This window comes from Apium graveolens, chromosome 9 (genome assembly GCF_009905375.1).
Source record: "Apium graveolens cultivar Ventura chromosome 9, ASM990537v1, whole genome shotgun sequence".
Classification (NCBI taxonomy): Eukaryota; Viridiplantae; Streptophyta; class Magnoliopsida; order Apiales; family Apiaceae; genus Apium; species Apium graveolens.
The window spans coordinates 288,332,840-288,360,001 of NC_133655.1; the positions used below are offsets into that span (position 1 = coordinate 288,332,840).

Here is a 27,162-nt window from a genome sequence, read left to right on the forward strand (position 1 = left end):
GAAAAGTTAAATTTAACATTATATTTATATAATAATGTAGTTTGTACTTATGATCATGTGAAGCTAAAATGTTAAGTAAATACGATGAAGAGTTTTCTCAATTCGAATCACATTAATAAATATTGACTACTCACATGATCAGAATGACGCAATAATAATCACATATGTATATATTATAAATTGCTGGGTAATCCTTTCCTAAGGTTTGGTATCCATATTTTGGTTCGGATATGATTTTTAAATTTAATTTACCCAATGGACTACCCATTTTTAGGTTTGGTATCCATATTAGGTTTATAAATGATCCATGTACTTATTATGACCCATTTTAATTACAGAAACTTTGCAATACAATTTTAAATATGAATTGTGTTATTTATGATAAGTTTTTAATACAAATTTGAAATAAAGTTTAAATTTTAACAGATCTATTTATAAAAATAATCTTATAAAATATATAACATAAAAATAACATATATGACGAATGTAGTTCTTAAATAAATTTATCATCATATGTAGATGCAATACACTTATTATATAGATAATTTAATCTTTCATAATCATATTATTCAGTTTAAATTATAAATTTATTTATTTATTTTATTAAATAATTTTTGAGATCCCTGTGTGCAAAGCACGGGCTATAAACTAGTATTTAATGTAATGATTAAAATATGTTTAAGTGTTTCTTTGTAAGTTCTTTTGATCATTTCCCATTTATCTCCAACTATTTAAAAAATGATAATACGGTAAAATCTTACTGAATTAATAATTGATAAACTAGTTATTTATTATAAATGTATATTTTAAATATAAAATTTTTGATCGTAACGTAATAGAAAGAGTACATATATTTAATATCGAATAATAATAAATTCGATAAATTAATAAATTTGTCTACATTATTAACTTAGAGATTTTACCGTAATTGTAAGGATCATAGGTAGTTTAACAAAAAATTATGGCCCAAAGGATTACGTCCCGATGCTAGTGCCTAGTAAGTTTATGGTCCGACTATCAACTAATAAGTTAAATTATTTAAGGTTTAATTGTCAAAGATTAAAGTGGCATTTGTCTTACATTAATTATAATTTATCATGAAGTTTAAAAATTTTAATATACGTGTTGAATATGTGTTTAGTCACTTTAGACTTCCATAATAAATTTTACCATTTCAAAACACTACACCATATATGATCTTATATGACCTGTTATTACGATTTTTTTAGTGTAATCAGGTAAACTATGACCATAAATGCCTCACATTTTTTTTCCATCTATGGTTATACCTTTTTTTATTGTAACCGTTGGTGTCGATTAATGTAAGCATAGAGAAAATTAAAAATTTACGATTATACTATAAATGAGTTACCGTTGGTCTTAAAGAACGGGTAACTAAAAACTGAAATTTTAGGCAGCTACAACAAAAACATAAGCGGGTGAATGAAATTTATTAAAAAATACAAGTGTTGGGGATGAAATTTAATAAAATTATAATTTTGTCTTAAATCTCAATCTCACATTTTACTCATAAATTTCTTCTTCCCACCATAGATTCCTCACATATTTTTTTGCCAAGTAATGTAAGCATAGAGAAAATTAAAAAATTACGATTATACTATAAATTGAGTTACCGTTGGTCTTAAAGAACACGTAACTAAAAACTGAAATTTTAGGCAGCTACAACAAAAACATAAGCGGGGGAATGAAATTTATTAAAAAATACAAGTGTGGGGGATGAAATTTAATAAAACTTTAATTTTGTCTTAAATCTCAATCTTATATTTTACTCAGAAATTTCTTCCCCCCCTCAATTAATCAATTAATCAAAACTAATCTATAAGTTCAACCGATTCAAAATAGTGTTTGAGTTCAATCGAGTCAATAAGTTGGTGTTTGAGTTCAATCGGATCAACAATCGATTTGGGCTTCTTGTTTATAATTGGGTCTTCTTATTCATGATTGGGTTTTTGACTTATGATTTCTTCTTCAATCGAGTTTTCTGACTTAGGGTTTCTTCTAAAGGTATTTTTTTGAATTGGGGTATTGAATTATGGTTTTTGTATTGAGTTATTTATTTGTTTTTATATGTTTATTTAGTTTTATCTTTGAATTGGGGATTTGAATTGCATGAGGTAACTTATACTTGAATTGTTTATTTTTGTTTGTAAAAGTCTCTAACTGCATGTGTATTGGGGCTAGAGATGTTCAAAAATTCTGAAACACGGAATCTGATCCAATCCGGAAAAAGCCCGAAAAGTCCGATCCGGAAAAAGCCCGATCCGAAAAAAAGCTTGCCCCGACCCGCGGGCTTTAAATGGGCCTTTTTTTCTCGAAAATCCAGCCCGACCCGAAACCTGAAAAACCCGGATAAAAGACCGGATCGAAAAAAGCCCGGGTAAAATCCCGGTTCGGTCCGGATAAAAGTCCGGGGTTTTTGAAAAGCCCGATTAAAAAACCGATTTTTTTATATAAATTTTGAAAATATACAATACTTTTTATGATATTTAAGATAATATATTATAATATTAGAAGCAATTAAGATATATATATGATTGTTTATATATTATATTAAAAATAATTATTTATTTCGGTAACTAAACTACTCTATATGATATATCAAGATATTATTTTCTCCGGTATTTAAACTACTCATAATTCGAGTTATCAAATATTAACATATTTTTTAATATATAAATAAAAAGCCCAGTTCGGCCCGGCCCGCGGGCCTAAAACTGACCTTATATTTCTTAGGAAGTCCGGCCCGACCCGATTTTTAAAAAAGCCCGGCCCGATCCGTTTTTAAAAAAATCAGGCTTTTTAAAACCCGGATAAAACCCGACCTGATGGGCTTTTTGTGCATCTCTAATTGGGGCAGCTTAAAACAAATGCATTCGTGTTTTATCGTTGCGTCTGAGATATTTTTTGCAAACAAAGATGTTTTGTGCGCATTACGCTTTCGTGTTATTCGTTTTACATTTTTCGATGAAGATCTTGAGGTCAGATGAAGAAAGGAAAAGAAAGCTATAGATTTGGGAAGAAGTTTTCTTTATTTTTGTCTCCAAAATCTTCTTCCCACTTTTGGAAAGATTAGGAGAGAAAGAAAAATTAGTTATTTTCTATTTTTTTCTTTTATACCCTAGATTCGGGAACACAGCCTAAGTTCAAGTATTTTAAGGTAATTTAATTGTTAGATAAAAGCGATATTTATCTTACGTTCGTGTTAATTTACAATTTTATTATAATGTTGCTTAAAAATTTAAATATTCAAGTTAAATATGTTCCATAATATGCGTTTTACAACTTATTTTGATTTTAATTATTTTATTCTGCTAAATTTATCTCCAAATAATTTTTTTTTAACAAATACTAATTTCTCTATTAAAAGACTTGCTTTTAATAGTTTCATGTGTTTAATTATCCAAAAATATTTTACACTTTCCGGAATTTTCTTAAGAAAGTACTATTACCTCCGTCCCCGTTAAAATATATACCAGAGCTGTCATTCGAGCCGAGCCGAGCCGGAGTTGGGTTATAAGAATTCGAGTTCGGGCTTAAATTAAACGAGCCGAACCGGGTTATAATAGTAAACGACCTGAAAATTCTGTCCGGATCCGACTCGTTATTTCCCGAGCCGGGTTCAGGTAACTCGTCTAGTTTAGAGAGTCGAGTTCAAACGAGCTGGGTTCGGATAACTCGATTAACTAAGCTGTTTCAAATAGCCCAGTTCATAACACAACTCCGACCCACTAATATTTTTAACCTTGCTGTGATGCTCGTAAGTCATATCTAAATTCTTCCCGTTTGAACTCGGAGGCAACTCAACAAGTCAGCAACTGCGATCTCCGAGCGACAGATACTATATACAGACACAGGTCGGCAGTGATTGAAACCACGGTCGTCAGGGCGAACCCAATGTTACAAGAATGAGTTTGCCGCGAGAGTCTATACTCGTCCGTGCAAGAATGAATCGATATGTAAAATATTGAATTTGAAGTATAGAACGAAGTCACCTAGCTGTTTAAATTTATAACTAAAATGACATAAATATAAAATAATGATATAAATATAACAAATACAGAAACCTGTGAAGGTTTAGATGTTAGCAAGAAACCATTATTTTGCTGTCATTATGTATTTTGCCACCATTATATATTTACCCAGTTTTTAGTATCCTCCTACATTCATATTTTCTCCAAAATGTATATGTAAGATCACAGTTTGTTCAGGATTTATAAATATTAACGGAATGAAGTCATTGATCACTATGTAAACATAAAAATCACAGCAATGGGTACTCGTTACTCGCGTAGTTAGGATGAATGAAACAATCACATACTTATTATGTACTGAAATATGCATGATTTTTTGAATAATGTAGTTAAATACACATTGCTCTATGTGCAACTCACTTATGCTACGTACTTGTACACTCGTTATTCTGATGCAACTGTGCTCCATTCTCTACGTAATTTGAGTCTCGTGGATGGAAGTGATGGACTGATGGTGTGGGGGCTGACTCTTCCTGTTAGAAAATTAGGATTTTAGAGCTTAATTTAATTATGTTATTGATGTTAATCCTAAAATCTAATGATTGGAAATTGTTCAATGATATTTGAACTTAAATTTTCATGTATGGTTTTAAGAATTTTCTTAATGAAATCCATATGAAATGAGAGTTGAAAGTAGCTTGGAAAAGCTTAGAAAATTTGAGAATGTTTGTCCCACATTGAAATAAATAAAGGGGGTTGTGTGCTTTATATGGTATTACCCACATGAGTAGTATACAACTACTAAGGTGTGTGATGGTCCATTGTGTTGTTGTGTGCTTCACGCGCACACACACACGCGCGCCCCGCCCCGCCCCGCACCGGACCGGACCGGGTCGGGTCGGGTCGGGTCGAAGGACGATTTGGGCGAATGTCTCGGCGTCTCGCGTACGCGAGGCGACCTGGGCGAGGATTTTATTTATTTGAGAATTATTTTAATTCGAATTTATTTATCGGTGATTGAATTATTGGGCTGGGTTCTGAAATAGGCTAAGTAATCTAAATATATTGAACCTGCAAATAATATGATCTGTAACAAGTTCTGATATAAGAATCAGAACTTAAGGACTGATGAATAAAATCAGAACTTAACAAGTTCTGATATCAGAATCAGAACTTAAGTACTGATGAGTCGAATCAGAACTTAACTTAAGTTCTGATAATAATGTGGGTGTTAATGTGAAAAGCTGTTACAAATAATTTAAATTCAAAAGCTGTTCAGTTTTGATTTTTTCATTTATGAATTCAAAATCTGATCAGTTTTGATTTTTTCATTAATGGAGCAGTTTAATTCAGACATTAAGTGTGTGGACAGTTTCATTTTTCCTCTCCTATAAATAGAGGCTAAACTGAATGAATACAATACACTACATTCTCATCTCTTCTCTTCAACCTCTCTGCATTTCTCTCCCATAAGTCCTGAAGTGCTGATATTTTCCGGCGACTGAGGTGCTGGTCGAAGTGGAGGTTTTGTTGCTGCTGTTAACATAAACTCCGAGCTGTTTTATCCTGGTGGAGATATTGCGCACATCCCAAACGCAGCAGGTAGGGGGCAATAATCTCTTCAAGAGCAGCCAGGACTTCGAGCAAGGCCTGGTGACTCAGCTGTGATTATTTTCTTGGCATTTTGTATCTGTAAACCTTTATTTCAGTCACTGTTGAAAGCTATGGTTTCGGGTACATCTTTCTTTCTCTCTTCGTTATTTCAGTTACTGATTTTGTTTACCTGCATGTTTTGTTTTGTTAACTGTGGTCTTGGCCTAAACTTGTTAAATTCTTTATACACTTGCCTCTATGTTGCTATACTTGTTAGTGAGTTTCTCAGCATTCTTGAAGAGATTATTGGTTATTTAGAATTTAGCATAATGGTTAACGAAAGTGAGGTTATCATTGGTGGTGGTAGCAGTTCGGGTGTAACTGCTGGGGCCATTGATTGGACCACCTATAGTTTCCCACAAGCTGTTGAACTAACCGGTTTACCGGAGAAATTCAACGGTGGCATTGGCTTTTCTCGCTGGCAGAAAAGAATGAAGCTGTGGTTGACTATAAAGGGTCTGTGGCCGGTTGTGGAATATGAGAAACCAGTAGTGGATCAAGAGAAGGCTGACACAGTTAAGGCTTTTGCGAAGTGGGCTGAGAAGGATGGAGTGGCTAGAGCGGCCATTCTTGCGGCACTAACAAACACTTTGTTTGATGTCTATTCTTCTGATGCCTACTCTGCAAAACTCTTATGGGAGAAGCTGGACCAGACACATAATACTGACTCACAAGGTCTAGAAAAGTATTCTGTGGCAAGGTTCCTCGAGTTCAAGCTGGTGGACAATAAGTCCATGACTGAGCAGGTGCATGAGTTCGAGATAATAGTGCATGCTTTGAAGGAGTCTGGAATGAATCTCCCGGAGAAGTTCAAGGTGATGAGTGTGATTGAAAAGCTCCCTAAGTCTTGGGAAGAGTTCTCTCTCTCCCTGAAAAGACAGAAAGGAGAGATCACCTGGACCAACCTTATGCTGGACATCTCGGTGCAAGAACAACACAAGTCCAAACAGGGACATGTGATGCCAACTGAACACGGTACCTCGAAGGTAAACATAGCAACTGTAGGACAAAAGAGGAAGGCTTTTGCTAAGAAAGCTAATAGTAATAAACCTAAGAGTGACAAGGACAAGGCCAAGAAACCCAAGGCAAACAAACCATGCTGGTCTTGTGGGCAGGTTGGGCACTGGAGTAAGGACTGCCCTACGAAGAAAGCGAAGAAAACCGAGGTAGCACAAGCAAATGTTGTGCTTGGAACCGCAAGTGGGCCTGTAGTGAACATGGTTGTTGGTGAGGCTACGGCTTCTGAAACCAACGTTGACCGGTATGTATCCTACAACCCTGTGATATTTTCTACCTATCTGTCAAATGAATGGTTGATAGATACTGGAGCTAATGTACATATTTGTGCTGATATTAGTTTATTTGTATCTTATCAACAGAGTCATAGCCTGACTGTGAAGATGGGGAATGCTAGTGTTGCTCAAGTACATGGAGTTGGAAACGTGGATCTGAAGTTCCCTTCAGGACGTATTCTATCTCTGACGAGAGTGCATCATGTTCCCAACATGCGTAGAAATATAATAAGTGGAAGCTGTTTAGTTTCTAGTGGTTTTGAAATTTCGTTCAAGTGTAATAAAGTAGTTCTTATTCACACTGGTACATTCTTTGGCAAGGGTTACTTGTCAAATGGTTTATTTGTTATTAATGCGGATCCCGTTTTGGGAAGTTTGAATAATAATATTATTCCTACTGTTAACTGTATTGAATCCTCAAATATATGGCATGCTAGACTAGGTCATTTAAACTTTGGTGCTCTTAAGAACATGATGAACTTAGAGTTGATTCCAAAATATACCATAGAAAAGAATTCTAAATGTCAAGTATGTGTGTCTGCTAAACAGATAAGGAAACCTTTTCATAACGTTGTTAGGGATTCAGACTTGTTAGATTTAGTACACACTGATATTTGTGAATTTGGTGGTGTGTTGACCAAGGACCAGTTTAGATACTTCATTACTTTTATAGATGATAGTAGTAGATATTGTTATGTTTATTTACTTAGACATAAGGATGAAGCACTTAGTAAATTCATTATATATAAAACTGAAGTAGAAAAACAAACTAGTAAGTTACTTAAAAGATTGAGATCTGATAGAGGTGGTGAGTATACGAGTAATGCTTTTAATGAATTTTGTGCAAACAATGGTATAGTTCATGAAGTTACTCCACCATACACACCTGAGTCTAATGGGGTTGCTGAGCGAAAGAACAGAACATTTAAAGATATGATTAATAGTATGCTTATTAACTCCGGGTTGCCTAAATACATGTGGGGAGAGGCTCTAAATACGGCTTGCCATATTTTGAATAGAGTCCCTCTGAAACACATGGATAAAACACCCTTGGAGTTATGGAAAGGCAGGATGACTAGTCTTAAGTATCTTCGTGTGTGGGGGTGCCTTGCTAAGGTGCTTGTTCCTGAACACAAGAGAAAGAAACTAGGTCCAAAGACTGTTGACTGTATCTTTCTGGGCTATCTTGAAACCACTACAGCTATGAGATTTTTAGTGTTAAAATCTGACATAGATGGTATAGTGGCAAACACGATAGTTGAATTTCGAGATGCGACATTCTTTGAGGATGTCTACCCTATGAAGACTGGAATACCTGAAAAGACTTCTGAGGAAGATCCTACTCACACATCAAGTTCTATTCCTGATCATGTGGAAAAGATGACAAATGTGGGGGCGGAACCTAGTAGTAGCTCTATTCCTAAGGAATTAGAGGAACCAAGGAGAAGTAAGCGTGCAAAAATAGTCAAGGATTTTGGAGGTGATTTCATCACTTACAATATCGAGGACGAACCTTTAACTTTCCGGCAAGCTATGGATTCTTCTGAGTCAAGGCACTGGAAGGGCGCTGTCAAGAGTGAAATTGACTCTATTGTTTCCAGTGGAACATGGGAGTTGGTTGATCTCCCTCCTGGGTGTTCTACTATTGGGTGCAAATGGGTCTTTAAAAGGAAGTTAAACCCTGACGGCTCAATAGATAAGTACAAAGCTAGACTGGTAGCTAAGGGTTTTAAGCAAAAGGAAGGAATTGATTATTTTGATACATACTCTCCGGTTGCAAGAATGGTAACAATCCGAATGCTTATAGCATTGGCTTCAGTCCATGGTCTTATCATTCATCAGATGGATGTAAAGACGGCTTTTCTTCATGGTGAACTTGAGGAAGAGATTTATATGGATCAGCCTGATGGATTTGTTGCATCAGGCAATGAAAGGAAAGTATGTAAGTTGATCAAGTCCATCTATGGCTTGAAACAAGCTCTCAGAGATTGGCATAAAAAGTTTGATGAAACTATATTGCCTTTCAGTTATAAGATTAATGAAAGTGATAAGTGTGTCTACACTAAAGTTAAAGGTAATGAGTGTGTTATCTTGTGCCTATATGTGGATGATATTTTATTGTTTGGAACCAATATTGAGATTATTAACGAGACTAAAGAATTCTTGAAAAGGCATTTTGAAATGAAGGATATGGGTGAGGCAAGTGTGATTCTTGGAATCAAATTGATTCAGTCCACTGAAGGAATAACCTTGACTCAATCTCATTATATAGAGAAATCTATACTTGAGAAATATGGTTATTCACAGTGTAGAATCGCTAGTACACCTTATGATTCGACAGTTGCCCTTGTCAAGAATACTTCAGGAGTGCCTGTGTCTCAGTTAAGGTATTCTCAGATTATTGGGAGCTTGCAGTATCTTGCTAACTGTACTAGACCAGATATTTCATATTCTGTGTCTAAATTGGCGAGATATACAAGCTGTCCAAACAGAACTCATTGGGATGCTCTTGATAGAGTACTTAGATATCTAAAAGGCACAATGTACCTTAGTTTACACTACAGGAGATTTCCCGGTGTGCTTGAAGGGTACAGTGATGCAAGTTGGATAGCTAAGAAGTCTGGTTCCAATGGAGTGACTGGATACGTGTTCACCTTGGCTGGTGGAGCAATATCCTGGAAGTCAAGCAGACAGACTATTGTTACTCGGTCTACTTTTGAGGCTGAGTTGTGTGCACTTGATGCCACAGGGACGGAGGCTGAATGGTTACACGGACTTATGTCTGCAATACCTGTAGTAAGCAGACCGCTTCCTGCTATTGCTATTCACTGTGATAGTCGAACAACTATCGATAAGATTAGCAGTAAAAAGCATAATGCTAAAACTAAGAGACACATCCAAGTTAGACTCAAGTCTATAAGGGGTTTAGTGACTGATAGGATCATAGCTATAGAGTTCATAGGAACTCAGAATAATATAGCTGATCCTCTTACTAAAGGACTGGAACCTGCAGTGGTCCTTAAGTCAAGGTTGGGGATGGGATTGTCAACCCATCATAATTCATCAACAGTGGGAACCCAATACACATGAGAGGAGATCCCTTGAAGTGTATTCAATGGGTAATAACAAGCTGTAAGGATGAGTTGGTAGTACCTTTGCTACATAGATGATACTACAGTATCTGAATCTATCCCCTGTAAACCTAGAAGGTACTGACACTGCCAGAAAAGCAAGAGTGTTGAAACTCTGAATGGGATCAAGTCATTTGACGAGATAGAGGCAGTATATCTCTGGAGATGCCCAGCTAAGCGAATGTAATTGTGTGGTCGCAATTAGAGGATAGGGTTAATCCTTGAAGCATTCGACGAACAGGATCGAGACATGACCATTAATGTCTCAAAGCCGTAGATTGGCACCATAACCTTTGACTTGTCGTCGTCTATGGAATATGGTTATACTAAATGGATTAAGATTCAAGGTGAAACATTCCATCTGAGTCCGATAGCCATTGAAGTAGAGGAATTAGGAGGGTTCAAACCCGGAAGGGTACCGACTCTGAAAAACAAGTCATGATGGGAAATTGATCACATTTCTGTATGGATTTGTGGGGGATTGTTAGAAAATTAGGATTTTAGAGCTTAATTTAATTATGTTATTGATGTTAATCCTAAAATCTAATGATTGGAAATTGTTCAATGATATTTGAACTTAAATTTTCATGTATGGTTTTAAGAATTTTCTTAATGAAATCCATATGAAATGAGAGTTGAAAGTAGCTTGGAAAAGCTTAGAAAATTTGAGAATGTTTGTCCCACATTGAAATAAATAAAGGGGGTTGTGTGCTTTATATGGTATTACCCACATGAGTAGTATACAACTACTAAGGTGTGTGATGGTCCATTGTGTTGTTGTGTGCTTCACGCGCACACACACACACACGCGCGCCCCGCCACGCACCGGACCGGACCGGGTCGGGTCGAAGGGCGATTTGGGCGAATGTCTCGGCGTCTCGCGTACGCGAGGCGACCTGGGCGAGGATTTTATTTATTTGAGAATTATTTTAATTCGAATTTATTTATCGGTGATTGGATTATTGGGCTGGGTTCTGAAATAGGCTAAGTAGTCTAAATATATTGAACCTGCAAATAATATGATCTGTAACAAGTTCTGATATAAGAATCAGAACTTAAGGACTGATGAATAAAATCAGAACTTAACAAGTTCTGATATCAGAATCAGAACTTAAGTACTGATGAGTCGAATCAGAACTTAACTTAAGTTCTGATAATAATGTGGGTGTTAATGTGAAAAGCTGTTACAAATAATTTAAATTCAAAAGCTGTTCAGTTTTGATTTTTTCATTTATGAATTCAAAATCTGATCAGTTTTGATTTTTTCATTAATGGAGCAGTTTAATTCAGACATTAAGTGTGTGGACAGTTTCATTTTTCCTCTCCTATAAATAGAGGCTAAACTGAATGAATACAATACACTACATTCTCATCTCTTCTCTTCAACCTCTCTGCATTTCTCTCCCATAAGTCCTGAAGTGCTGATATTTTCCGGCGACTGAGGTGCTGGTCGAAGTGGAGGTTTTGTTGCTGCTGTTAACATAAACTCCGAGCTGTTTTATCCTGGTGGAGATATTGCGCACATCCCAAACGCAGCAGGTAGGGGGCAATAATCTCTTCAAGAGCAGCCAGGACTTCGAGCAAGGCCTGGTGACTCAGCTGTGATTATTTTCTTGGCATTTTGTATCTGTAAACCTTTATTTCAGTCACTGTTGAAAGCTATGGTTTCGGGTACATCTTTCTTTCTCTCTTCGTTATTTCAGTTACTGATTTTGTTTACCTGCATGTTTTGTTTTGTTAACTGTGGTCTTGGCCTAAACTTGTTAAATTCTTTATACACTTGCCTCTATGTTGCTATACTTGTTAGTGAGTTTCTCAGCACTTCCGACTCTTCCTCAAGCTCAGAAAGCTAGTTGTCGTAAAAATGAGCTAGGTTTAAATGGCATTATGACTGTTGTCGATAATTAAGGTAGTTTGCCTATTTGGCGCTGTGCAGATGATCATATGGCAATGGTTTTGGGGTGACATGTATCACGATAGTCAGTCCTGATGATTGGATAGATTCTTGCATATGGTTGCACATCGCTACAAATACAATCCCAGGGTACATTATTAGTATATAACTCAGTCAATAAATCTGTTTGTGATTCAGACTTGAATGTCATACAATAATGAATTGGCAGGTAGTTGCAATGAGCTCGTGAAATGAGTTGAGAGAAGATCGTCACAATGCTAAGGATTAGTATCGTTATGGTCATATTGTAGTAAACTGAATTCACCGGGATCTAAGTCTAATGCAGCTCCATTTTTATATAACTGAATCCAGTATTAATATGTCAGGAAACAACACTTCTGATAATATATTCTTGAGGTGCTTCTTAGCCTGGAAAGGACAATTCTCATACACCTTAAGATTTTAGATGAGCTGGTTACTCGACATGGTAACAGAGATGGGCGTCGGTGTTCCCTTCTTCGACCCACAGAGTACTACTTGGCAATCAGTATCCAGCTATCAAACGGGACATAATAATAATTCATGCATACATTATGATCATCATTATTCTCCTATAATTTGGCAAAGAACTGCATTTGTTCTGGTTCTCGTAACGATCATTCGTATGTTCAGAATTCTCGAAACCAGTTGGTTCTGCTTCTTTCGGCTAATGCATTAGACTAACTTATAGGATTAGCTAGTTCAGTTATTTGTGTTTGTTTTTCCTAGTTAGATTCAATGTTGGTGGGGATTCTAATGTTCTTGAAGCAGATTTTGGGCTATTAGCTAATCTGGTAACAGTGAAGAACCTGCAGCATCCAATTAGTCTTAATTTGAAGTTATTCTTAACAAGTCTTGTTTTTTCTTTTGCATGTTTTTACAATGCTACGTATCTAAAATATTTTCCAAAAACTTTTCCAAAATGACATAGGTCATTTTTTAATTCGTGGGATTCATATTAACACATTAGGGTCACATTTCATTTATGAGTGGATATCCAATAATATACCGAAAACTCATCATTCAGAAACGATTTCGGGAACAAATCAGGACTTTGTTACTGGTTGTACCGGTACATCTCCCTTGTAGCCCTTCAAACTGGCGCAACCAAACCATATTCAATGAAGCGTTATCCACTTAAATTGAATGCCATTCACGTGGGAAAGCAAATGCAGTTTTGAATTTCTGAGCACCAAAAAGTTAAACAAAGGGTATAGTAATAAGAAGATTTTGTGCCCATCACCTCTTGAGCTAGCGTTCCTTCCGCTCTCCTTTACGGGATGTTGAGATTCGGTCCTTCCTTACTTTTTTTACGGGATGTCGAGTTTCAAATCTTCTCCGCTCCCCTTTACATGAAGTTGAGATTTGGTGTTTTCCCGATTCTTTATGGAATGTCGAGTTTTAAATCTTCTGTATAAGTGTATTTAACTAGTAAAATATAAAGTATTAAAAAGATTTTTTAGTGTATTAACATAAAATAATAATTTGAATTTAAACAAAAATAAGACTAAAGAAATTTCTTGGTCAATGTAATTATTAATTTAGACTCCAAAAATCTGTCATCAAGTATGTAGAGACCTTACATTATTGGTAAAGAAGAAAAGACAACATAAAATGTCAAACAATAATAGCCACATCAATAATCATTTCGAGTCCCCAAATCAAAATCATTGATTGGATTTATTTTATTTTATTTTATGTGGGACATCTTTTGCCAAAAACTTATGAAAAATGAAAGCGACGCAAATTATCATTCATCTGGGGCATGGGCTTTATTTTCGTATATACTCCCTCGGTTTCATTTTAATAGCCGTTTGATTTTTTACACTCATTTCTAAGTGTTTTGACCGCATAGTTAAAGTAATAATTTTTAAATTTTTTTTTCCCTGAAAAAAAATATATAACTTAAACTTATTTATAAAAAGGAAATTTTAAAAATAATAATTTTTACTATACAGTCAATATATATATAGAAAAGTCAAGAGACAAATAAAATAAAATAGAGGGAGTACTTCGAAACACAGGTACCTCAAAAACTCTCTCGTTTTCTCTCTTTTCCTCTTCAAACCAAGCAAGTCAAAAGTTGCAAGTTCCTCCCTCCGTTTCATTTATTAGTCATTTAAAAAAAATATTTCTCATTCCTATTTCAATATATTTTTATCAAGTATTCTTATATTTACAGTTAAATATCAATAAAGTAATAATCGATAACACAATAAACTCGCTAAAATAATATTTGTCTCCAGTCCCAACATAATGGATACAGTATATTTTTACTCCCGATAAAATAATAAACTCTTTAAAGTAATATATTTTATTGATCCCGACCCTATTATTTTAAAGAAGTTTGACTGTATCTCTATATTCATCTTCCAATATTTGACTTTATAACTAAAACACATATCACATTTACTACAATAATTAGTGGTGTATATGAAAACAAAATATAAAATTTAACTTTTCCTAAAATGTATACTTTTTACAAATGTGATAACTAAAAAGAAAGGAAAAGAATAACATATTACAGGAATATAGTCGGGAGCGGACAATTGTGGGCTACATACTCAAATTATTCTTCAAAAAATTTCTATAATAACATCATATAATAATGCTTGTCACGTTTTAATTTGTGAAAATATATACATATATATATATACGATATATCTCATTTTAATACAAAAAATTTAACGATCAACAAGATTACATTTAAGTATTTAGGAAATTTGAAAAGGGAAATTATAATTACAATAAAAATTAAAGAAAAATTGTTTTGTGATCTTTTTTACAAATATACGGAATCAATCAAAATCAAGTAGATATGCAATGCAACTAGTTGAATCGAGTTTGAAAACGGAAATTAAAAAAATAAACAGTTTTTTTTCCTTGAAACCATTTTAAACAGGTCGTTACTACTCAGCACTGTTGGTCTTGCCAAAGTCAAGGTTTCGAAAACCACCCCAAATTAAACTCGGTAGGACACGGTTTGGGCATGTTTGCCACGTGTCCGGTTTCATTAATTAAACTATCAACCTTATCCCTGTAGCTGAGGTACAGTAAAATAATGGTACTACAGAACTAAACTACTGCTCCCTCCGTACCTAAAAACGTTTCGTATTTTTGTTGCACACGTTTGCTAATACACAATTTTAATTGTTAATATCTTAAATTTCATACTAGTATTAGAAATATAAAAACTTCATTGTATTAAAATATTCATAAATACGAATTTAAAAAAATCACTCATAACTATATTTGATCTTATAAATTAAATATAAATTAATAATCAATCTTTTATCATGAATAATGTCAGAAGTCAAAATAGGAAACTGGACGGAGAGAGTATTCATTTATTGCACTAAACATTCAAAAAATGACTCTCCACTGTGGCATTATCAATCTTTACACTTTCACCCATCCTGAAAACTCCACGCACAATAGTAATTCCATTACATAATAATTCGATACGCCCATCTAAATTTGAAATTCTGTTATCGAATGTGATACGATATACTGCAACATCAAATTTTCTTCTTTTACATATTTTTAATATTAAAAAAATGATATATTATGTGTGCTACTTCTCAATTTCGCTTAATGAGTGCGATATAATATAGATCACACAAATTCGGAATTCGTACTAGTATTTGATAATGCACATATTTTTGAATATTTATTTTACTATTTTTTCGAGTACTCGTTTCTTCTTGCTTAAATTCGATTATTGTTCTGATTAATTATTTTAAATATTTTTTAATTTTTTAATTAATTACTAATCACTATCTTAACGGATTAGTTACGATTTTCGAATTTTATAATAAGGGTTATTACTCGTCCGAGTTAACCGATTTTTAACGATAAAAGGAAGGAAATATAGAAAGTGACAAACCTGATGACGCAACACCAATTCACCAACTACTCCTATTTGTACATCCCAGAACCATGAAAGAATAGAACCAACTTTCTGATATTTCGAACCAATTTCACAAGCAAACCATCAAGGTAAAAAAACAATTTACCCCAGCAGTAAAAACACGTACACACAATTTACAAGTTTACTCAACAGAGCTAAACAGAGCTGACACATCTGCTCCAACTTCACACTCACATGACAATTCTGCACAACTTATCATACAAAATTACCATTCTACCCTTTCATTATTTCTGCACCAGCACTGCTCCTCCATTAAACCAAAAGCTTCACTGTTTTTAACTCTGTCACTTTCTCTCTTTCTTTATCATTTTATTCCTCGAGATATAATTCTCTTTGACTTTTTACGTATATTTTAAGGTATATAAAATTTATAACTCCACGTGTATTTTTCCCAAATTTATTTTTTTAAATTAAAATTTAATATATATACTTCTGTTCAGAAAATGAAAATTAAAAAATGATTTATAAAGTTATTCTTTTTATTTTACCTTAAAATACGGCTAAAAAATCTAAGAAACTTATATTTTGAGACAGAAAAATTATTTTATTAATCTTAAAATACGTGTAACAAATCGAAGAAACTTGTATTTTGTGATGTAAGAATTACTTTATTCACTATTCATTCTTTCTCTTTTCTCTACTTAAAAACCTAAGTTTCTGTTTCTTCTACTCTGGCTCTCCCAACTATGGAAGCTTTTAGTTTGCTCAAGTACTGGAGAAGCAGTAACGCATCCTCAGCCAACGCAACAGCTGATTCTACTCCAATTAATTCAACTACTGGTTTTGTTAGTAATGTAATCGGTGAGGAAGTTGAGGAGCAAGTTCACGCTGATGACGGACCGTTTTTCGATATGGAGTTCACGGTGGAGGAACACGAGAACGCGAAGAACAGAGATAATGTTGTTGGCTTGAGGTATATTAAGGAGTCTGATGATGAATCAGACGACTGTGATTGTGTTAATGCGATGAACAGAGATAATGTTGTTGGCTTGGGGTATATTAAGGAGTCTGATGATGAATCAGACGACTGTGATTGTGTTAATGAAGGCGAAGACGAAGCAGAGCTGAAGTTTACGCTTTCGTCTGCTTCGAGTGCTGATAGTATTGATCCTAATATCTCGTTGTCTCCGTCTGATGATTTGTTTTTCAAAGGCAGACTTGTTCCTGAAGCTGATAATGATCCAAATAATATTTCCAAGCCTGTTTCGAAATCTCTGCGAGTATTGATGCTGAAATTGAAGAAATCGACGAAATTGGGCACGAAAACAGGTGAAAACGAAGAAAATGTTGTAAAACCGGACAAAGAGGAGACTAAGGAGCAGAGAAAGCAGTCTACGAAGTTTTTCACGGTGAAATTTAAGGTGGATGAAGTCCCGGTGTTATCGATGTTTACGAGAGATAATAGTTCGAAAGCCGTGAATACGAAAATTACCAAGGAAAATTTGGAGAAATCGACGATAATTGAAGAAGAGGAGAAGGTGTTTTCAAAAGATACGGTGAACAAGTACTTGAACAAGGTGAAGCCGTTGTATTTTCGTGTTTCGAAGCGATACGGAGAGAAATTAGGGTTTTCGGGACATTTTAGCCCGGCAGGAGCAATGAAAGTTAGAACAGGAGCATCGAAAGCGAGCGAATTGAGTCAGGCTGATTCAACTCAGCTGCGCAATATGAAGAGTTTGAAACAGGGGATTAGTTTTCCAGGGAAGCTGCGTGTTGTGAGGAAGCAATTGGGGAAGAGTAAATCAGCGTCTTCGACTGTGACGGCTGCGGCGGATTCGACACCGGTGGTAATGGTTGCGAAACGGCGGGATGATTCGTTGTTGCAGCAGCAGGATGGGATTCAAAGTGCTATTATGCATTGCAAAAGGTCTTTCAAAGCGTCTAGAGGTAAATTATTCGATTCAATCGATGTTTCTAACTATAAATTTGTTATAATTCCGACATAATTTGTTATGTGTTTGTAACGAGTATTTGCGACGCAGTTTGTTAGACGTTTATCTTGTTTAATTTTGTTATGTGTTTGTAACGAGTGGTTGCGATGTAGTTTGTTGGACGTTTATCTCGTATAATTTTGTTATGTGTATGTAACGAGTACTTGCGTTGTAGTTTGTTGGACGTTTATTTCGTATAATTTTGTTTTGTTGTATTGTTGATAGAGTTGGAAGGCAAAGGAGGAAACGGAGATGAAAATGTATTGACAGCTGATTTGTCTGGTTCGGTGGATAAAGCGAAAGGAGATAAGCATTGATTTAGAGGTTAATTTTTATATTATTATTATTATTAAGGAGGTTAAGATAGAAATTTAGAAATGGTCATTTTGAATTATGACTCGTGATTTGTTGTTTTGTATAAAGTTTAGATAAGGACTAGTGAGAGATCCTTAGAGGTAGATTTAAGTAGAATAGCTATGGTAGATTGGTACTCCTAGTAAAGTGTAGTGTACTACTAGTACTAGTGTTATGAACATATATGTGATGAAATAAAGATTCTAGTTGGTAACTCCTAGTTACTTCGTATGTTTTTTAATATATGACGTTTGACTTTTTGACACACATATTTTGGAGGGTTAACCATATAACTAGAATTATTATTTTTAAGAAATTCTTTTTTTAAATAAAAATATGAGATTAAAATTTTTATTCAAAAAAAGATTTTTTCAAAAAAAAGTATTTTAACTATACGATTAAACCTCCTAAACAAGAGGGAGTACTGTTATTATGTGTCCATGGTCATAATACTGAAAAACGTATAAACCAGGAGTCGAACTAAATCCAATTTGAACATTGTCTTTACTCTGCTCTTTTTGTAAATTGTAATAGGCCAAGTTTCGAATACTCGAGGAAGTCGAACTAAATCCAATAATTTTTACTCGGCTCTTTGTAAATTGTAATAGGCCAAGTTTCGAACACTCGAGGCATCTAAATGGTTCTAATCTATCTTTTTCTTAAGCATGAAAATGCAATACCGCTGGAGCACGGTTGGATATCTTTGATCTCGGAGTTCAAATATTACATTAGTTTCCAAATTTATGGTTGCGAAATAAACTAAGAAAAAATTGTACCGAATCGAAATGTTTCTGTGTACAGAGTCTCACTTTCTACATATTGTGTTCACTTTAACATAGACTTCTCTGAAGTCTGTTCTGAATCATAAACGTAGCATAAATCCTTTGAAAGTAAAAGGATGAGAAGACGTGAAAGAATGAGGAAACAAGGTGTGTTTGGTATCTGTCTCTTTTTCCGCAAAAGACCGGACAATATAAAGCACTTAAGCTTGGCTTGCTTAGGAAATAATAACAAAAAATGACACTAATTTGTACCAGGAGCTAAACTTTAACAAATATATGTTAGTTTTTTATATCACGTTTAACTTTTATGTATAAACTTCTAAGTGTTTTGATTGTATAGTTAAAATAATATTTTTTATTTTTTTTGTGAAGAAAAATATATAACTAAAACTTTATTTTACAAAAGGAAATTTCAAAAAAGTATTATTTTATCAATGCGGTCAAAAAACTTAGAATTGTGTGCAAAAAGTCAAACGACGTATGAAAAAACAGAGGGAGTAATCATAATATATGGTCTTCTTTTTTCACTGTTCATATAAAATAGGGTTTACGTGGTCATCTTTTTTCACGATACGTACAAAGTAGAGTTTATGTTACGATTATACGGTTCATATTTTTACGTACCACAACCTTTTCTGATAATCTAACGTGTTACGGAAATCGATTATCTTAAACCTTTCACCTATATATATGTATGTTAGATCGTAACATCCCGTCCGTCTTTTTTCACATTACATACAAAGTATAGTTTTTGTTAAATGAAATTTATGTTTTTACGTGTTATGCCCAAAATTTGGTATAAACCTTGTTCGGGTCAAAACCGTGTCAATTGGTCAGAATTGAAGAAGGAATACCTAAAATTGAGGAACAGATAAGATAATCTTTCCATAAAAGGAAAGAGGGCGCGCCCTATGATGAAAATGGTTGATGGACAGTTGCAAGTGTCCATGCATGGGAGGTGCACCCTCAAACATAGTGAGGAGGCGCACCCAATTGCTGAAGAAAGGGTGAGAAATTTCTTGATTGAATTCTTTCCTATGGTGAGCCTTAGGGCGCGCCCTAAGTGAGAAATATAACTTGGATGAGACTTCAACATGATTACTTGGATGGGCTCTGTGGAAGATTCAAGGAAGATGGAGATTATTATTACTAACTTATCTGATGCAAGAACTCTATTGAAGAACTTCTTCCTGTAGCATATCTACAGGAAAGACGGTGTCCGTGGTCAGAGACCTACAGGGGTATGCCTGGACTGAAGGTCTCCTTCTGTAGTCAATGGGTGTCCTCATTGGGGATGTAGGGTGAAATCTGGTGTGTGCTTTGGGAGCTCTATCTATGTAGTCAACGGGTGTCCTCGTTGTGAGACTTTGGAGTATCCTGCAATTTGCATCCAAAAGCTTGGGATCACTTGTACTGCAATCTGGTAGGGGCTCCTTATCGGGGGCAAGGATGCGTCCAACATTTGGGGTGAACTACGGCTATACCTGCGTACACGGTCTAGAGAAACAGCTGGTAGCGTAGGGTTATCTTTGGCCAAGGAGATGCCTCATCCGTGAAGTCTCGAAGCCGCGAACGAGCCTTGGGCCTTTGTGGTTGGGACTCGTCGGCGAACATTTCTAAAGCTAGTAGAAGACGGTTTCCCGTGGGTTTCCCATTGGGCCTCGGGATAAGAAATCTAAGCCCATTAGGTTTCTTGTTCCCCAAGAACTACGTGGGCTTGATTCCCTATAAATAGGGATATGTTGACAAATTGCAAGGGGGAGAAACGAGAGCCTAATGAGCCACCACTAACTCTAAGCAATCTCAGCCCCTAATAATCACCACCACCAAACACTGTTCATCTTTTCCGACGAATACTGTTCATCGAATCCATCGATTACTGTTCACATTTCCGACAAAGAACCACCGTCACAGATCTTGTTTCCGGCTACAAACCTCAAATTATGTTGTTACCAAATTACTCCGTCAACATTACATATCATAATCATTATCTTGCAACAGCACATATTACGGAAATCGTTTGTCGTAAACCTTTGACCCGCCAGCAAATTATTTAGCATTTGCTTTGTTGAAAGTAAGGAATATAGTAGTATAAGCAATTCATTCTGATGTCAAGTCTCTCAACTCAAATGTCCATTCATCCAAAAATTTTATAAAGTCATCGAAATTGTTGAAGAAATGTAGGAAAAATATAGATTCACCTTGTCTCCTAGTGATGGTTTTGGGGACTCAAAAAAGAGGGTGTTTCAATTAAGCAGTCATTTCTATTTTTCACAACACTTTGTCGTCTTTTTTGACCACTACTATTCAGCTTGCCTTTGTATTTTCTTTTTGGTCTTTTTCAAAACCCTGGTGTCAGATTTATTAGCTTTAACTCTTTTTTAATCTTCACCTTTAGTTCACCGAACAAGAAAAAGGGATACTTAGTGAATATGCTTTGGAGCAAATTTGTTTCTTACCTCTTGTCTTAGCAATTTCTAATAAGGAATATAACGATTAACGGAATGAAGCGCAATCGATTACTCCCTCTATTTGTTCATCCCTGTTTCTTTGTTATGGTTGATTTTTTGTAATTAAATTTACCCAATTTTGATCAAAAAATTCATATAATATATATAATCAAAAAATTTATAAAATTGTCTCTCTCCGTCCCTCTCAATTGTTATCGTTTCTGGAAGAGTGTCCAACACGCATTTTAAGATTAATAAAAATTATAGTTCTGTAACTTTTTTTAAAAAATTTCTTTTTCTGAATAAAAATAGAATGTTTAAACTTTTATTCAGAAAAATAATTTTTTTAAAAAAAGTTAAAGAACTATAATTTCTCTTCATCTTAAAATGCGTGCACGATAACAATTGGGAGGGACGTAGGGAGTATATCATTTGAAAGTACATGTAATTTATTTTAATATACATTTTCAGTTTTTTAAAATAATAAAAAACTAATATTTAATTTATGGTCAAAATTGAGTCAATTTAATTATAAAAAAAACAAATAAATTGATACGGAGGGAGTATGAAAATAAAATATGCACATTTATCACTACTAAGTATGTATGTACTCATACACTGTACTATTTCACTTAATTTAGTAGAGATAGAAGGAGTTTTTAACTAAGATACACAGTGCGCATATTTGTAATTGCAGAATTTGATTACGTATTTACAGCTCTACAAATATTTATACTTACTTTTCAGTAAAATTTATGACCTGCAGGATTTTCCATTTTAAAAACCAAGTTGCACTTCAGATTCATTGGAAATTGTTGGATTTTACTCACTTCATCCTAATTATCTAAAAATATTATCTGTCATTTTTGACTCTTTGTGAACAAATTGAACCAATTTTGACCAAAAATTTCATATGGTATATAATCGAAAAAATTATAAAAATTATATCATTTGAAAATACATGTAATCTACTTTAATACATATGTTGTTGGAGGAATTTCGTAACAACACGAAATCGGAGGTTGCTGAAATAGTAGAGTATAATTCGTATGAATGTGGCTGATTTTAGGGGTTAGGGTTTATAAAAAATAGGGTGGCTGGACTTGGGAGGTGTCTCGATTTGTCTCGTTGTATCGGATCCCTTTGCCAAGATGCCTGCGTACCAATTTATATTGGATCAAGCCTACGCAGTTCTATGAAATTGGGATTATCCCTAAGAGACTTTAGGGATAAGTTTCGTTAATGTGTTTGATTACCAATTTTATTTGATTTAATCTTGGCGTTGTGACATCTTTCTTGATTTGAAAGATATCGTTTCGAGATATTTTTCGTAATTAATTGATTGTGATTGATTATTTCCTCGTTTCAGGGAGAGGATAAATTTTGAGAATTAAATAATAATTATTAATCGGAATTAATAATTAATAATATTAGAAATTTGGAGATAATTAGGATATGCCAAAATGTGGCATAACAACTAGCCCCCAGTTCTTCAGTGTAGCTTGCTGCAGTGGAGAACTAAAAATCCTTCATGCTTCCAAATTTCTTGAGTCGCTGGAAAAAAATTAAAATTAGTAGATCAGTAAATCATATGGAGCCCTACAGTGCTCATAATCTGTATGCGAATGCAAGTATGGCATAATGCGAGAGCCAATATAGAGGATATATTTTTGCCAAGGTTTCAAAATTGCGAGTATAAGTAATATTTTTTTTGAAATCCAATGCGGTCTTTATTGTCAAGTTAGGACCTTGGCGTTTTGTATATAGCCCGAATTGGCGTACACACTGTTCAAGTGTCGTTGACTCCTCATAAGGATATATTTTCGTTCGAGCCCCCAATTTGGTTGATGGGGCCTTCAAAAAAGTAGAGTTTTCTAGACTCCCCTTTCGAGGGTAGGACATTTGAATAATATAAGTTTTACCCTTGTTCTCCTGAGGGAGTAGGGCATTGTATAATTCAGAGGCTCGCTGACTTCTTTACTTAGTGTATAGCATCACAGGAATTATAATTTATCCAGGCTACCCTACTTGACAATTTCAGTTCGCAAGTTTGAAATATTTTTTTGGACATATATGTATTATCGCGACGTTATATGAAAAATATTTTGAACACAATCCAAACGCAAGAATAAATATGTCATTTTATTAATGTCGCGATATTTATCTTTTCAAAAATAATGTTTTTTTCGTAAAACATTTTCTTTAAAATTATGCGTCTCGCATAATATATTTTTTAAAAAAAGATGCATCTCGTACGATCTTCTAAATATTCACAATCTTCAAAATAAATATCTCCTACGATATTTTTAAAAATATAAGCGTCGTCCAAGATTAGATTTCCGCAATTATTTTACAAGCATTATAAAATATTACTCACACGCATTAGATATATTTTTTATAAAAAAAAAATATTCAAAATGATTTTCATGCATGCGATATAATTCATGTAATTGTAGAAAAATAAAATAAGATAAAAAACTTAGCTTCGGTTTTCCAATTTTGGTTAGCGTTTAACTAGATTGCTCCAGCTTTCTTCCCTTTTTCATTTGCTTCCTCGAAATATACATGCCTCGCCAGTCATCAATTTGTGTGATAATTCAATGATTGTCAGGTGCTTTTGCTTCGTGCCAACAACCTTGACTTAGTTTTTTATCCGCGCGTGGACTTCACGTGCATTCCTTCGCGGCCGGACCAATCACCGTGGAATTGTGGTGATAACCCCGTAACATGACACCACGAAGACCCCTGCTACTTGAACCCCGTTTTTAATTATTCGTCCTCCTCGAATAATAGACCCCTCCTTCTAGCGCCAAATGTTGTTGGAGGAATTTCGTAACAACACGAAATCGGAGGTTGCTGAAATAGTAGAGTATAATTCGTATGAATGTGGCTGATTTTAGGGGTTAGGGTTTATAAAAAATAGGGTGGCTGGACTTGGGAGGTGTCTCGATTTGTCTCGTTGTATCGGATCCCTTTGCCAAGATGCCTGCGTACCAATTTATATTGGATCAAGCCTACGCAGTTCTATGAAATTGGGCTTATCCCTAAGAGACTTTAGGGATAAGTTTCGTTAATGTGCTTGATTACCTATTTGATTTAATCTTGGCGTTGTGATATCTTTCTTGATTTGAAAGATATCGTTTCGAGATATTTTTCGTAATTAATTGATTGTGATTGATTATTTCCTCGTTTTAGGGAGAGGATAAATTTTGAGAATTAAATAATAATTATTAATCGGAATTAATAATTAATAATATTAGAAATTTGGAGATAATTAGGATATGCCAAAATGTGGCATAACAACATATATTCAGTTTTTCAAAATAATGAAAGATTGATGTTTAATTTACGGTCAAAATCGAGGTAATTTAAACACAAAAAGTCAAACATAAGATTAATTGGGACTGAGAGCGTATTTATTAATTGTTGGGTGCTATGAGCAATTTTTAGATGAATTAGGGCATATTGGAAATGCAAGTGTTGGCAGGCTTATCAAAACAGGTCCATTAAAGTTGGACTTGTTAGAGAATTTTGTTCTGGGCTTTCTCTGTTGATACTCTGCAATTCTGCAAAGTTAAACTGTATGTAGGTTTGTGAACAGACCTTATCAGCCCACTTATACAACTTTAAAGTTAAAACTTCTCTTAAATTATGTTTACCAAGTTAATCTGATAATTTTCAAAAAAGAACAAAAAAACTACAAAGATTAGCAGTTCTTGTACTGTTCAACTTCTGAAATAATTTGTATAAGATGATCATCTGTTTACATTAATGTTGTTTTCCGGTTAACTGGAATGAGATTGAGCTTCTTATTATTATTATCGTTAACCGTGTTGGAATCTCATGATCCAAACACCGCCGTATTTCTTAATTCCCCTTAAACAAAATCAGATTTCGGTGTAAATCCAAGATGCCGTTTTGCGTAACTGAAGTAGGAATTTAATCATTTAACCAGCTTTGATCAGATCTCGAAAACATGACAATGAACAAAACAACTGTATTAGTATTAAGCAACTTATGAACACATATATCAGAACACAAATGATATCAGAAGGATTCATTTATCTAAATATGTAGAGGATCATGGCAATTGGCAACTGCACTCTGATCCTAATACAGAATCCTTCTTGTAAACAAAAAAATCGATGTTCAAAGTGAAACGGATCGTTTGCAGTCGAGATCTTTATAATCCTGGCCTGCCAAATTCACTGTCAATGAACAATTCACTTTCACTCCAACTGTCTTTTTAATAATCTCTATGATCTCCACCTTGCCTCTGATGTTGCTCCGTGTACTCAGTGGCAGTTCTCTGGCTGCAAGATCACCTAAAAATCGCGGAATCCTTAAAAGTGTCTGGAGCATAACATCAATAGTGACCTTCACCCGAAATGTTTTGTTAGCCTTTGCCTTCCCATTAGGATTATAAGCCTCTCCGATAAGAACATTGTCATAATAAATATCTGTCGTAACATTCTTGAACTTATAAGCAGCTGCATTTGGATTCTTGATCGCCAGCTCAATCTCAATCGTTAGGTTTGCATTTGGCACAAGATTTAATGCAGTAGTAGTCTCTAACCCTTTGATCGTCACGTAATTTAGCTTCACTTTCGGATCCTTAACTTTAAAAACTGTCAGCATTAGTATCAAAATAGTTACCCCTAGAACTCCAAGTACTGCTGTGGCACAACCGCAACATTTGAGGCATCTCCTCTGCCTCTTCGTAGAATCTTTAGTTTGCGGAGAGGCACGATTGTTGTTGTCGTTGTCGTCTACGTTCACTGCAATCCGATGAGCCTCCGGGGCCAGAGGTGTTTCTTGATCATGGTTTGGCATGACTAAACAAATTTTGATGGTGAAGCAGTATTCCAAAGAAAAATACTCTGTGACGGATTTGAAGAAACGCAATGAAATAAGTAACTTATAAGTCGGAGCCAAACGGGATTAACACGGCGATGAATATTGACTAGGGGACTATAACAAAGAACTCTAATGTCATGTAACAAGACTTCAGGATCAAGAGTAAATGTAGTGGTTTGAAAATTTCTGGAACAAATTGAAATGAGGTGTTGGTGAAGTGGGATTGTCAAAAAAATAATGTAAAATGTGGAAAATGCAAATGGGGTTTTTGTTTATAAACTTTTTCATCATCTTCACGCGGCAATATCAATGTTCAGAATATCTTTTGTGACAGACATTTTCTTCTAAGATATGTTTATTAGTCTTATTTGGCTGTCTAATGTAACTTTATAATTTCACATCTGAGCTTTGAAGCTAAATTTATAAGCACGTAGTAGTACTTAGCATTTCGACGGTTAGCTAAATCCTCTAGAAAGACACCGGGCTCTAATTCGGGTTCTAATTCGAGCTGAACGAGCCGAGTTTTGAGTCTGGCCTAATTCGAGACGAGATTAATCGAGTCGATCCGGCTCTTTTGACTAATCGAGCCTAAACATCTGTCCAAACTCGACTCTTTTAATTTCACGAGTCGGGTCGAGCCGGCTCATTTGCTAAACAGGTCGATTTTGACAAACTGAATAAGCCGGCTCGTTTAATTTTACATTCAATCAAGACAAAGTCTCTACCGAACTCGCTCATTTAATTTCACGAAACGAGTTAAGACAGTTGACTAATCAAACAAACTTATATCTCTATCTGAACTCGGCTCATTTAATTAAACAAATTAAGCCGAACGTGATTAAACGAGTTCGAGTTA

General features: G+C 34.8%; 2 protein-coding genes across 2 annotated transcripts; one reads left to right on the forward strand and one right to left on the reverse strand.

The window, feature by feature from the left end:
• The first annotated feature begins 16,502 nt into the window (after nt 1–16,502).
• On the forward strand, nt 16,503–18,445 carry LOC141682473 (putative membrane-associated kinase regulator 2). Its single transcript, XM_074487168.1, has 2 exons — nt 16,503–17,819; nt 18,089–18,445. Exons 1-2 carry the CDS (start codon nt 16,619–16,621, stop codon nt 18,178–18,180), a joined length of 1,293 nt encoding a protein of 430 aa, XP_074343269.1. The 5' UTR covers nt 16,503–16,618; the 3' UTR covers nt 18,181–18,445.
• Nucleotides 18,446–25,598: 7,153 nt separating this feature from the next.
• On the reverse strand, nt 25,599–26,282 carry LOC141686551 (uncharacterized). Its single transcript, XM_074491579.1, has one exon. The coding sequence runs from the start codon at nt 26,280–26,282 to the stop codon at nt 25,599–25,601; it is 684 nt and encodes a 227-aa protein (XP_074347680.1).
• Nucleotides 26,283–27,162: the final 880 nt, after the last annotated feature.

What these genes read in the sequence shown, in the direction of transcription:
- LOC141682473 (XM_074487168.1), top strand. Translation starts at nt 16,619, where the DNA reads ATGGAAGCTTTTAGTTTGCTCAAGTACTGGAGAAGCAGTAACGCATCC. An exon ending in GTCTTTCAAAGCGTCTAGAG is followed by an intron (nt 17,820 to 18,088) that starts GTAAATTATTCG and finishes TATTGTTGATAG; the next exon opens with AGTTGGAAGGCAAAGGAGGA.
- LOC141686551 (XM_074491579.1), bottom strand. Translation starts at nt 26,282, where the DNA reads ATGCCAAACCATGATCAAGAAACACCTCTGGCCCCGGAGGCTCATCGG.